The 14,138-nt window shown below is 40.4% G+C and overlaps 1 protein-coding gene across 1 annotated transcript in view; it reads right to left on the reverse strand.

Annotated features, from left to right (window-relative positions):
* Nucleotides 1-14,138, reverse strand: part of LOC107741273 (uncharacterized) — a 51,379-nt gene that overhangs the window by 16,836 nt on the left and 20,405 nt on the right. The window contains exons 2-10 of the mRNA XM_016553972.1: nt 7,579-7,947; nt 7,305-7,342; nt 6,367-6,394; nt 2,647-2,699; nt 1,384-1,408; nt 1,122-1,180; nt 986-1,013; nt 579-772; nt 446-485 (exon numbers count right to left, since the gene is read on the reverse strand). Coding sequence (XP_016409458.1) covers nt 446-485; nt 579-772; nt 986-1,013; nt 1,122-1,180; nt 1,384-1,408; nt 2,647-2,699; nt 6,367-6,394; nt 7,305-7,342; nt 7,579-7,947 — 834 coding nt within the window. The remainder of the gene's footprint in view (nt 1-445; nt 486-578; nt 773-985; nt 1,014-1,121; nt 1,181-1,383; nt 1,409-2,646; nt 2,700-6,366; nt 6,395-7,304; nt 7,343-7,578; nt 7,948-14,138) is intronic.

Consider the following 14,138-nt stretch of genomic DNA (forward strand, 5'->3'; position numbering starts at 1 on the left):
CACGCACTGTGGAGTCAAGTGCCAGTGGATTAGAGACCTGCTCTCCCGCGAGACCCAACGCAACAGAGCGCAGCGCGGGACAAGATGGGCGAGTGCTGGTGCGGGCGGATGCGGGAGAATGCGGGAGAATAAAATGATTCACAGGACTCCGCAAAATAGAAATATCTAAACATAAAATATCTAAAACAAATAAATTGTTATTCATCTGTAACTTGCCCAACACTGGAGATGAATGATTCATTTTTGATCGAGTATTAAAACTGGTTAAATGTTCCAGTGACTATTTTAAAGAATATTTTGGATAAGGCGGAAATATGACCATATTAGATTCAGAAGAGTTTTCTGATCACATACTGATGAGGATCTAACATACATCTACATCTAACATTCATTCTGACATGACATTATTAATGTGCACACTGAACTGAAGTAGAGGACTGCTCACCTCTTACTGTAATTTTCTCTCTTCTGTCTTTACTGATGACCTGACAATGGTAATTTCCAATATCTGGTAGCCTGAAGTTTTTCAGTCGTAAGGACACATTTCCTTCCCTAAGCTTGTGAGTGAATAGACTCACTCTGTCCTTGAACAAAACCCCTTCTGTCACCTGCCTGTCCTTATACAGGCAAACACAGGCTGTATCGTTAGACCAACTGATCTCCATGTCAACAGCACTGATTTCAGGAGACAAGTAACATGTAATAATCAAATCAGACCCCAAGGAAGCCTCTGGTTCTTGTGATGTACTGGGGACAACAAGCTGAAAGTTCTCTGTGAGGAAAAGAAAAATGGACTCACACTTACTTACACACCCAAAATAGCAATCTGCTTTTTAAAGTAGACACATTATTATTACCTACATATTTTCTATCTATAAAGAAATTATTTGGTATAGCAATCTTTAAACATCATATCACAAAATTATTTTTAATAAATAATGCACATTCATATGATAACAAAGTCGATAATTTTAAGGCAACTTACCTTTGCCTTTGGTTCCCATTCTGTTGTCCTAATTTAGATTAAAACAAATGCAGTTTCATTTATTTTATGATGTGTGTGTGTGTGTGTGTGTGTGTGTGTGTCCCCTAAATAATAGGTTATTAAAGTGCACACATACCCCAGACTGTTTGTTGTCTGGACGGCTTAGATGTGATTTGATGTACTGTGATGATAATTCTATAACAAAGAGAAAAATAAACAATAAAAAAATAAACCCTCTTAACAGGCAAGATCCAAAAATTAAATTTTCATAATTTCAGTGTTACATTAGTGATTTTTAATATAGGCCTTCTTCTATTAATACAAATTATGATTTTACATGTTAATTTTTAAATGTGCAATGCAAATACTAATGATTACGGTCAATGATTTGAACTTACTGTTATCTGTTTCTTCCTTGTAATCCTAAATTAGATAAAAACAAGATTTTGTTTTCTTAAGCATGTTTGTCTAAACATAACATTGTCACACACTTGTTTACTTAGAGCAAATAGTAATAGATACTACAACATGCAGCAAAAAGTTTGAGAAGTTATATGCTATTTGTACTAGTGGCCAGTTGATAATATCTAGAATATCAAAATTGACTGCAGATGGTAGATCCTTTTCCTATTTTAGCACAAACTCTGGAACAGTCTTCCATGCATTGATCGGGAGGCAGAAACACTCTATCAGTTTAAATCTAGATTAAAGACCCATCTCTTTAACCTATATACACAACACACTAGCACATACCTATCATTTAAATCCCTTTTAAATTTAGGCTGTATTAATCTGGAAAAACAGAACAAGGACGGCTTTAACCATGCCTACGTGCCTATAGCCACTGATAAGCTAATCGTCTATTACTGTCTAAACGGCAGGCGGCAGCTCTACATTTATGTTACAACCTGCTGCACAGACTACAACTCTTCTTTCCCTCCTAATGCCGGTTTGACATACCCCAATCTTCAAGCAGAAAGAGATAGATTCAAAATCTTATTGAATAACATCAATTCACAAATCTGACTTGTAATGAAGCCTGATAAATCACACTGTATTTGTTCAGTTTGGCTAGAGGAGAACTGGTCCCCTGACTGAGCCCAAGGGTTTGTGTTCCCTGGGGTCTAAAAGGCACTTAATATTCAGTACTTTGATCAGTTTGTTGGCACTGACACTATCGTATGAGAATAGCAAAGCTTGAACTGAGCTGAGCTGAATAATGAGACTACTGCCTTCTGTGACACTGCTGAATAATAACACTACTGACACACTTCTGTGTGAGCTGCTTTATAGCTGAATCAAATGTTTATAATAGAAAATGTTGCACACTGTTATTGAACTGAATTGAATCAACATTGAAATGAATCGAGCTGAATAATAGACTGTCTACATTTGAACCTGAACCATTGCTGAACTGAATTTTTGTTATAATTGAACATTGCACAGTTATTGATCTAGCCTTATAATCAACACTGTGCTGACTGAAGCTGAATAATTACACTGTCTTTGGAGCTGTTTTACAGCAAAATTTAAATTGGTCTCATATTTGATGAAGCTGGCATCACTGATTCCCTGTTTATTACTGTGAGGCAGGTTTGAAACAATTTCTGTTGTAGACAGTGCTACATAAATTAAGGTGACTTGATGATGTTCACACATACCTTACGCTGATCCTTCCCTGAAGCACTGTGATATGCAGAGTGGATTGATAATTCTTTAATGCAGAAAAATAAGCTTTACAAATAAGATCCACACATCACATAGATTTTGACAGGTGTTTTTCAAAATGCCAAATAATAATTTCATCAAGGGCAATCGCTCGGAGTAAAAGCTGTGCACTCGCTCGGATTAAAAGCTGAGAGAGATATCACCTAGACTCTGAACGGCGTTGAGAGCACCTTGGATATGTAACCCTTTCTCAGTTTAAGCACAACTTACAGTCATTAGGTCTGAAAACCGTACATGACTCGCTGACAGAGAGAGCGTGCATTTCATCCACTCACTTAACAGAAGCAAGCATAAGCAATAGCGCTGTCTTAAGGGAGAGCACTTTTTTTTTCATAGGCTACAGTCTAGTATCTTCTGTATTCTGTCTTCCAGCTTGCCGCACTGCACAGTGGAACATCCATAGCACAAAGACAACCAGTGATAGTGCCCGCAATAGGCAGTGAAACCGAGAGAAGAGTAAAATAGCGGGTAGACTTTATTGTCGATTCGACTATAACGCTCTGTGGAGCGTTCCTCGTTCCAGTAACGGATGGTGTTTCGGCCATGAGTTCTCTGGTTTCTCAGCAGCTCGCTCGGTGCTCTATGCAAGAGTGTGAAGCTGGGCTGGATTTACATGCAGTTGCACATAGCTATGCTATGCTAGCTAACGCCAGTCAATATAGCAGTCGATGTAAGCAACATTACGCATCTGTATGAAGAGAGTGGCACAGCTGGAGCTCATCACAGAAAGTGTGGTTTATAGGGTGATATGTCAACCTTGTGAAGTCTAAAGCTGCCTACCTGGCTGCTTTGTACATAACAGCTCGCCGCTGGGTCGGGGGAGCTGTTTATATGATTAAGTAAGCGACTGGAGTAATCTGCGATCTACCAGGCAAAATGCCGCACTGAGGCGGGGCACTGATATATGTTGTGTGAGTGGCTGAAGCGCCTTGGCTGGGATATTTTGTGCTTTGTACAACACAGAACGCCGCTGAAGCGGGGGGCTGTTTGTATCGCAAGCACGTTCAGAGCGTAGGGGGTCAGCGGGACACGTGTCAGCATATGAGCCCTTTGATGCAAACCTCATGTTCGGCTTATAGCTCCACTACCATGAGGGGAGCGTGAGAGCCAAGTTTGTTTCTTTATTTAGGTATGCGCTGCCTATGACAAGCGCTATCCAAAGGCGGGAAGTCCTCACAGTCATGGATGGATCGGCAGAGTGGGAAGCACGTGGGCTCTGAGCCAGCGTAAACTCGCCACTTAATACTTTGTGCTCCAAATCAGGATTTTGGAGCTTCTTCCTCCGCTGTTTGAAGAGAGCGGCTGAGAGGGGTGGCTGCGCAAAGGCTAACCGATCCCAGAGAATTCTGATGCTCACTTTTATTAGCATCGAAATGTGGGCAGTTAGGGCGTGGGTAGAAGGCAGAAGACGCAAAGTTTGAGTCCATCGGGGATCCCGATGGGTCCCACGCAGATCAGGTAAACTTAAATGATATCTTCAATCCATTCTCCACCGGAATGCCTAAAGGGATTAGCAAAGCTTATTCCACAATCTTCTTTGGCGATAAATCAACGGCGAAGACCTAAGCATTATAATGAAGGAGAAAGATTCTGATGAAATGCCGCTAAGCGCTGTTTATATAGGGTGATTTCCCACCCCTCTTTTCGCATGCTCGAGCGCCATTGGCCATTGCGATGCAATGGCGTTAAGTGAATAAGGCTTCAGTATTTGAGGATTCCCCAATGTGATCAGCTTACACTGTACGCAACGTCGAGAGACCCTCTCGAAAAGGAACTTCATTGATGAACAGTTTTTCATCATAGATTTTGTTAACAAAATTAACACTACTCAACAATAAATTAATTCTAAATCAACTTACGATATATTGCCTCTCCAATCTTGTAATCCTAATTGAGATGGAAACCATTTAAAAGGATATTATGACATAACATTGTCACACATCCGGGGTTCAGTTTATAGTGATTCTAAAGTGGTCAAAGATAACTAAATTATTAGTTATTCTTGTGAAAGACCATTTTAAGGAAAAATCTGGTTAATATTCTGCAATACTGTAAAATTGTGTTTTGTCATATTTGTTTGGCAAAGTAATCTAAAATTGAAGATAATAGAACAATATGCCTCAAGTTGATGCAAACTGATTGAAATTTCTAGTGTTAACCTAGTGATGATGACCTTTATTTATACTGTAAAATACACACTCTAAAAAATGCTGGGTTGTTTCAACCCAATATGGACTAACCCAACCGTTGGGTTAAATTTTTAACCCAAAAGTTGGGTTAGTCCATATTGGGTTGAAACAACCCAGCATTTTTTAGAGTGTGTATTTTACAGTATAAATAAAGGTCATCATCAATATGATGACCTTTAATATGATCCACGTTCAAACCAAGGCTGTGGAGGATCTCGGCGTGGCTTGGTCGGCTCCGGAAGAGCCCACCCACAGACTCCTTGATGAGTGGTACCCGAAGGGACGGCGTCAACATTCCTCCCGCTAATGGCCCGCCCTGTTCCTGCCGGCAGTTTCTCGAGGAACTCACCAGGACGTGGTGCACTCCCTACTCGGTGCGTGTTAATCCCTCTACTTCTACCGCTCTCACCCCTGTTGACGGCGTTGAAGAATGAGATTATAGCAAGCTCCCCCCTCTGGAAGAGGCAATCGCTGTGCATCTGTGCCGTCTATCGGCCCAGGTGTTGAAAGCCCATGCAGCGCACCAATCTAAGCCCTGCAGGACTACCTCAGCTCTTGCAAACAGGGTGTATTCAGTGGCTGGCCAGGCTGGCTCAGTTCTTCACACGATGGCAGTGCTTCAAGTATTCCAGGCCAAACCAGACCACAATTCTGATGACTTCAAAGAGCTGCACATAGCGTCTGACTTGGCTCTGCTCGCTACTAAGGCCATGGCGCAGGCGATCGGCAAAGCCATGGCCAACTTTGGCTAAATCTAACAGAGAACAGGAAACGCTGACAAGGTCACCTTCCTAGACTCACCAGTCTCTCCCAAGGTACTGTTTGGCTCTGCCGTTTATGGATTTGCAGAGCAGTTTACAGCGGCACAGAAGGCATCGCAGGCAATGCGTCACTTCTTTCTACACCCCCATATATATATATATATATATATATATATATACTGAGTACATTTGGCCATCCACTGTCCCGGATGCATAACCCTTCTTATCTCATTCACATGTCCAGTTTGAGAGGGAGCCAGTCACGTCATCCCCTCTTGGAAGCTTGCGAAAGTGTGCCACCTGTCCTGTGGTTAAACCACTTTCTACTCTTTGCATGTTTAACCTGTCTTTGTCCATCTCTTCTTATGTCGTTCTCTCCTTCCTCTCCTCTTCCGCATGCTTATGTCTTATATGCTGACTTGGTTCTCAAAAACATTTCTTCTTATCAATGTTAAAAAAAACAGTTGTGCTGCATAATATTCTTAAGGAATCGAGATGCATTTTTGAAAGATTCTTTGACGAATAGAAAGTTCATAAGAACAACATTTATTTTAAATACAAATCTTTTGTACCATTATAAATATCTGTCACTTTTCAAATTAATGCATCTTTACTGATTAAAAGTAAAAATCTCACTGAAACCAAACTTCTGAACGCTACTGTAGATTTTATAAGGATGACAAAGAGTTTTAAGACAACTTACTGTTATTGGTTTCTCCCATCTTGTAATTCTAATTGAGAAAAATAATTTATTTCAGATTGTGTAAACAAACATAATATAACACAAGGAAGTATTTACTGTGATTCCATACAATGAAAGTCACAACATAAATGTCAATGTAGCAAGAAATATATGAAGCTTTTATGTATTTAGCAGACAATATTTCTTTTGCTAGCCTTATTTTATAAAGGAAATGTTATTTCCACAACTGGTTGATGTTTATGGGGTAAATGGACAGGAGGTTTTTGATATGTTTGATGTCTAGATTATTTTATATGCATGCCTTATTTAATTCTTGACTTCTGGAACACAAACACCACAATCTGACAATACAATCTGACAATGCATAAATACTTTTTGATTACTCATCAAGATCGGTTATGCCAGTTTAGTCTTGGTTCCTGTCTTCAACCACATCTCCATAAGCTTTTCATACCCACAGTACCCAAAAAGCTTGGCTTTATATTTGCACATTTTTCTTATTTTGCATTGATGTTGTTTGTATCCTGTTATGGCAACTTGCAGCTGTGCTATTGTCTCCACTTGAGTCTTGGTTACCAAGTAATGTATTTCTACACAGGTGTATGCCTCCTTTGGCATTTACTGTGTAGTTGTAATTTGTTTGAGCCTTATTTCCTGTTTCAAAACCAGCAGTTCTAGTTTCATGTTCTATGAGCTTTTCATCCTTTAGTAATGTATCTAAATTTTATGGCTATTGAGGCAAGTAACACAGTGGTTTGTCCAGACAGTTTTGCCCCTTTGCACAATATATTTTCTGGAAAACTATATATATATACTTGTTTTTAGTAACACTGTTTATTTTCTAGCTCTGGTCTGCCTCTATACTGTCTTGTATATTGTGTTATACTGTGCCATATGTAGTATGTTATTCACAAAAAGAACAATAGGTGCTGTCTTACCACTGTAAAGAAGTGCTGGTCCTTGAAAATGGCAGAGACTGCATATGTCAACAAAGAAAAGTGTTAATTGGACAGGCACTGTTTTTCATTGAACTCTAATTTATTCATTACTATAGCTATGTTTGGAACTGCAGACAACCATACAACTACCATTAATTACCATTAATTCTATGCAGTACTTAAGGCGTATTTACATCTTACCTAGTCTTACAACCGAGTGTATGTCTAGCTTGTGTAACCGACCCATCATGAGTGGAGTGAGTGAATAGCTTACCTTCTTCTGCTACATTTACTGTTATCTGTTGCGTTTTATTTCTACTGGTGACCTGGCACATGTAAACTCCTAGATCTGATTCTTTGTAGTCTGCCACTCTTAAAGACACATTCCCTCTCTTCAGGTCATGAATGAACAGTCTCGCTCTGCCCTCATAGCCAACACCCTGTGTCATCTCTCGGTTCTTATAGGCACAAACACAAGACATCACACCAAACCAAGTAATCTCCATGTCAACAGCACTGATTGCAGGAGACAAGTGACACGACACAGTGAGAGTAGATCCCGAATTAATCTTAACTCGTTCACCTCTTTCAGGAATAACAAGCTGAAAGTCATCTGTGAGGGAAAAGACACATGGACAAGATTCTAAATATCACCTGTGCTGTGATTTTGCTTAAAAGGTTTATTCCTACAATTCAGTCTTTTAAGTACTTTTAAGTACATGCTTTTGTTGATTTTTTTTGTTGAACTCTGGTTCCTCCATCTATACAGGTAGTGGCCTGTATCTCGAAAGTATAACAATGTACCAAGTGTAACAAAAGTACCAAACATTTCAAAATGTCAAATTGATGTAGTCAGACAACACATAAGGAGCTTACACAAGATGTCTTACACAATAAGACATAAGTCTTACACATTAAAGGCTAGAAGCCTAGTAACATAAAACAGAAATATGCAAAGATTCAGAGACCAAAAGATACTGAACTGTAGGAACAACCTATATTTATACATAAAATAACAACATAAAATGCTTAAAGTTTTTTAACAAATCACAATCTATGATAGTGGTAAAGCAGCACACCCCCAGCACACCAAGGTTTTGATTGACAACTAAACCAAATAATGTGAGAAGTAGTTTAAAATTTTTTGAAGATAACTTACTGCCACTTCTCGCTGCCATGCTTCTTTTCTAAAACAGGAAGAAAACTTTCTGTGAGAAAGAAGAATGACTTCAGTCTCACACAAACCACTGGCCTATCTACATTGAAAAAAAAGTCTTATGCAAGCCAACAGGAGTCTGTTTTCCTTTCATTTATGAAAAGGTAAAGGTAAAAGATAAAAAGGTAAAGATCTTCACTACACTATACACAGGACAAAAGAAGGAATATAAAAAAGAAACACCTAAGTGTTTTTTGTTTTCACTTCATTTTATTTTTTATTTGCCAAAATCATATTGTTCGCAAAAACACTAAACGCTCTGAATTTCAGTCTCTCTCTCTCTTCATTATGAGATCTGGGTGAAAACATTTATAGAAATGAATAAGCATTTCCATTTCAGTCTCTCTCTCTCTCCATTTTGAGTTCTGGGTATAAACATTTATGGAAATGAATAAACATTTCCAAACAGGTAAAACTGGTTCTCACAACTGTCATGCCCTTGGACTGCCCTGTGTTCCTGTCTTGTGTTGTGCTCCCCGTGACCCAGTTTCTCCCGTGTTCTGATTGTGTTCATTGATCTCAGGTGTGTCTCATTAATTCCCTCATTAAGTACAGTATTTAAATTGTGTTCTGCCCCTTGTTTCCTGTCCGGTGTTGAACGTCTACGTTGTGCTACATGTGTCTCCAGCCAGCCCTGTATTACCCTAGGTTTGTTTATTAAAGACTGTTGTTCATATTTCCTATATCCTTTGTCTCCGCGTTTCTTGCTCCTCTCCATAGGCAATCGTGACAGAACACCAGTCCAGATAACAGTAAGCAGCGCCCCTTCTCCCCGTTTTTGTTTCCGTTTCTGAAAGTTGTTTTTTTCTCCGTGATTATGGAAATCGCAGCGAGATTCGCCACCCTAGCCTGCAAGTATCTCCCATTTGTAGAGTTCGCCCAGGAATTCTGCGGGCTCGCCGTGATGACGGCATTGGATGACGCCACCCTTAATTCGTTGTTCTGGATCGGGGCCAATTACCATCGCCCCGTGGACCTCCCAGACACCACTGGACTGAGCTGGAGGGAAGGTATCCTCTGGTGTCTGGTGAGCGTCCGGCCCCGATCCAGAACCAGCTCTGCATCAAGCCCGCTGTCCATTCCGCAGTCAAGCCAGCCGGCCTCTCCTCCGTCAATCCTGCCGGCCGCTGCACTCTCAGGGCTCCAGTTCCCAAGTCCAGCCCAAAGAGGGCCGCTGTTCCCACGTCTGGCCCAGGGAGGGCCACAGATCTCGAGTCAAGCCCAGGGAGGGCCGCTGTTCCTAGGCCTGGCCCACGGAGGGCCTCAGAACCCGAAATTTCCCCCAAGGAATTTTTTTGGGGGGCTATAGGGCTCCGGCTGTAGAGACTGGGCCGGATGCCGAGGCCAAGGCCACAGAGGCCGCTCCGCCATGGCCCCCTGAACTCGGCAATGAATCGCCTGCGATTTTGAACGCGATATTGCGTAACTGCCGCTCCATCTGAAAACATGTGCTGGAGATCTACTACTAATCACAGAACCGGCTTTACTGACCAGATGGGCATGAAAATCGCATTTGATTATTTGCACAGCCCTACTGCTCCGCCATGGCTCCTTAGTCTGTCTCCGCTTTCCTTGTTCCTCTCCGTAGGCAATCGTGACAACAACAGTGTTATTTGTTATTTAAGTTTACTTTAGATATAAGCTGCATGGGTGGCACCAGAAAATTTTGAATGCAGGTGCTGAGGGGGTGCTAGATCATTGACAGGGGAAGCTGCGCAATTATATATATATATATATTTATGCGGTGCAAAACTTGTGCACTAAATTTTTTTATATTCAATTATTTTATTCATCACAATTTAAGTTTTAATTTCATGAAACTAAACAAGCACATAACTATTCCTAAAGATTTTGCATATTGACATTCATTGAACAAAATTTCAGAATTTTAGTCAAGGGCAAAAAGCACCCATGGCACCGGGGAAATATCAGTATTCACCAAATTGGTGACAACAGTAGGGTGACCATACGTGCCATTTTCCCAGGACGCGTCCTGGCCAGGATTTGTTTTGGCTTTGTTTTCCTGTTTTCATGCTTGCTGAAGGTAATGATCGAAAAGTAGTTTGACCAATAACATGCAAGCATTGTACATAATGGACCAATCATGGCGTGTGAGAAGGTGGGATCTACGTTCAAAGCGATGCAATTACGCGTACATATTAGGTGTGTTCGACTTAAAAGCAGTGCGGCTCAGACCGATCAGTGTTTGACATCAAAGTACCTCGAGAGCGTTTCGAAAGCATAACCGTCTGTATGGTACTTTGATGTCATGCACCGATCGGTCTGCACACGCAAACAAAGCCAAAACCTAGATATTTTAGGCAATATAGAAATCCTGGCCAGGATGCGTCCTGGGAAAATGGCACGTATGGTCACCCTAGACAACAGTCATTTAGTACTATTTACAGTCTCAAACCAGGACAATGCGACGGTTTTTGTGGTTGATGCCGCCATCTTGCAGTACCACAGCATGTGATGTCACAGGGTTGGTTCGCTCTGTTGGCCAGTGCAGTAATATAAGCATTTCTTTACTTTTTGAACACACACTTGTTTTTAAATTGAGGAAGACGAACTTAAAAGGACTGTTGAGCCCATAATAAGTGCAATTGCTTATGCATTTGAGCCGATATGGCAAGGGGACTGAGTAGTAGGCTACTACCATTACGGGTGGAAGTCCTGAACCTGCTAGTTTGGCGTGAAGAGTGGGTTGGAAACAATACGTGTTAATGTGGATACTCGTCAAGACCGTGATTCTGACATAATTTTGTGTGCATTTGGTCAAGACGCAAAAGAGAACTCAATTTGGTTCTCGCATATGCTGTCTGAGCTGTGGCTTTTTGCGTGCGTGCGTTCGTGTGCACAGAAACGGTCTATCACAGCGAGCTAGTACCGCACTGAAATCTCTTTCGCGCTGTCTTACGCTTGAATGGCTTAAAACACTTTAATGTTTAAAATGACAAGGCTTAAATCATGTGAGAATGATAAACGTTCTTGAGGAAGCAGCACTAGCCCAGTCGTTCAGCACATAACTATTCCTAAAGATTCCAAAAGATTTTGCTAATAAAATATTTTGGTGATTAGTTAAACATTGGAGCGTCCTGTTAACAGCAGGTAAGCATATTGTATTCACAGGTGAACATAAAATATCTTGCATACCACTACTGGTGAACGAGCCAGTGTAATGCAGATATGTCTGAAAGGTCTGACATATGCCAATAGCGCGAGGATATCATCACGGTCTCGCAAGACCAGTCGGATCTCGCGAGACACATCGGATCTCGTGTGATCTCGTACCACCCCTACCGAAATCTGTTATTTTTTGCTGATCTCTTTTTGCACTTCGTGGTGAGTATATTTTGCTTTTGACGGATTATCTTTTTAGCAACAGTTTGGTCAAACATGCCAATGACATTGAGGAGTTCAATAAAGTTTCCTCTGTATGTGAATTCTCATCCTCTCTGTGACCACGCTGAGCAATGCCCTGAAATGCTGTGTAATGCAAACTCTCCACCACAGCCTTCATATAGTGCCAGTGGTGGAAAGAGTACTGAAAAATATACTCAAGTAAAAGTACCATTACCTTCCAAAAAATGTAGTGTGAGTAGAGTAAAAGTACTTGTCCAAAAAACTACTTGAGTAAGAGTAAAAGAGTAGCCTGTTTAAAAGTACTCATGTGTATTGAGTAGTGAGTACTGAGCTGTGGATTCTACCCCCTCATAATAAACGGAGGAAAATAGCGGAGTAAAAGTACCGATACATCACTTAAAATGTACTCAAGTAAAAGTAAAAGTACACAATTTTTAAACTACTCAAAAAAGTACAATTACTGATAAAAACTACTTAATTACTGTAACAGGAGTATTTGTAATTCGTTACTTCACACCCCTGTATAGTGCAGATTTTCTTCGACCACTTTAGAATGTCCCCTATCAATAATGTTCAGTATTTTTGAGCCATCTTGCATCCTCTGTTTACATTTACACCATGCCTCCATTGAAAACTTTTGTGCAGTACTAACATTATGTGCTTTAAAACTCTGCTGTGCTTTACGCCAGTTCTGTAATCCAGAAATAGGGAAATCTATGGTGGCCGAGAGAGCTCAACATGCTGCAAATGAAAAAAAACATATGCAAATAGAAAAAACACCAGCAAATTAAGAAAACATCTTCATCAGTTGACAACACATGTGCTGCAAAGACACACAACACAACCAAATACAGAAAAACGCTGCAAAGACGCACAACACAATTAAATACAGAAACATGCTGCAAATACACACAGACCAGCACGTTTCAGTATTTGGTTGTGCTGTGCGTAGTGGTGAAAATTTTGATTCTTTCAAGAGATTCATTCATCTTCAGTTCGTTTACCAAAATGATTTGTTCAGATTCGTTCACTGATTCGTTCAGTGACCATTTCTTCATATTACATAAATATGCCACCAGGTGGAGATAAAGAGTGTCTTAAGTGTTAGTCTTAAAGGGTTAGTTCACCCAAAAATGACAATTCTGTCATTAATCACTCACCCTCGTGTTGTTCCAAACCCGTCAGACCTTCGTTCATCTTCGGAACACAATTTAAGATATTTAAAAGAAAACAAAACAAAAATAACGACTTTATTCCACATTTTTGTCTCTACTGCGTCACATGTGGATCCGCGTTCACAACAGTACCATGACGCGAGCGTGTGGCGGCGCCGGCGCTGACCCAGATCCGGCATGATGACGTCATTACGCCGGATCTGGGTCAGCACCGCCACACGCTCGCGTCATGATGATGTCATGAACGTCCACAAGTGACGCAGTAGAGACGAAAATGTGGAATAAAGTCGTTATTTTTGTTTTCTTTGCGCAAAAAATTATTCTTGTAGCTTCGTAACTTTACAGTTGAACCACTGATGTCACACGAACTACTTTGTCGATCATCTTGGTACTTTTCTGGACCTTGAACGTGGTAGTTACCTTGCTGTCTATGGGAGGGTCAGAGAGCCCTCATATTTCATCAAAACTATCTTAAATTGTGTTCCGAAGATGAACGAAGGTCTTACTGGTTTCGAACAACACGTGGGTGAGTAATTAATGACAGAATTTTCATTTTTGGGTGAATTAACCCTTTAAGTCAACAAACGTATTTACTTGTTACAAAAAACTGATTTGGCTTTATTAAAATATGTGCTTAATCTACTCATTAAATAAATAAAATAAGTCTAAATAAGTGGTTCAGATGACCAAAGCACAAGGTTTTCTTGCATAATTAACATTTTAATTGTTTGGTCAGACATTTACACATTCATAAATCTGGGATTAAACGTGGAGTTATGTTCTGTATGTTAAATATGAATATATAAACAAGTGTATGTGCACCGTACTGTGCTGTGCGTATTTGCAGCGCATTTCTGTATTTGGTCGCGTTGTGAGTATTTGTAGCATGTTTCTGTTTTTGGTTTTACAGAAACAATAAAACAACCTTTTTTGCGTTGCGTTGTGAGCAATTGCAGCACGTTTTTGTATTTGGTTGTGCTGTGCGTATATTTGCAGCGTGTTTCTGTATTTGGTTGTGTTGTGAGTATTTGCAGAACGTGTTGTCAAACTGATGAAGATGGGGGGGGGGGTCTCTCA

The sequence above is a fragment of the Sinocyclocheilus rhinocerous genome, unplaced genomic scaffold (assembly GCF_001515625.1).
Source record: "Sinocyclocheilus rhinocerous isolate Xijiao unplaced genomic scaffold, SAMN03320098_v1.1 scaffold615, whole genome shotgun sequence".
Lineage (NCBI taxonomy): Eukaryota > Metazoa > Chordata > Actinopteri > Cypriniformes > Cyprinidae > Sinocyclocheilus > Sinocyclocheilus rhinocerous.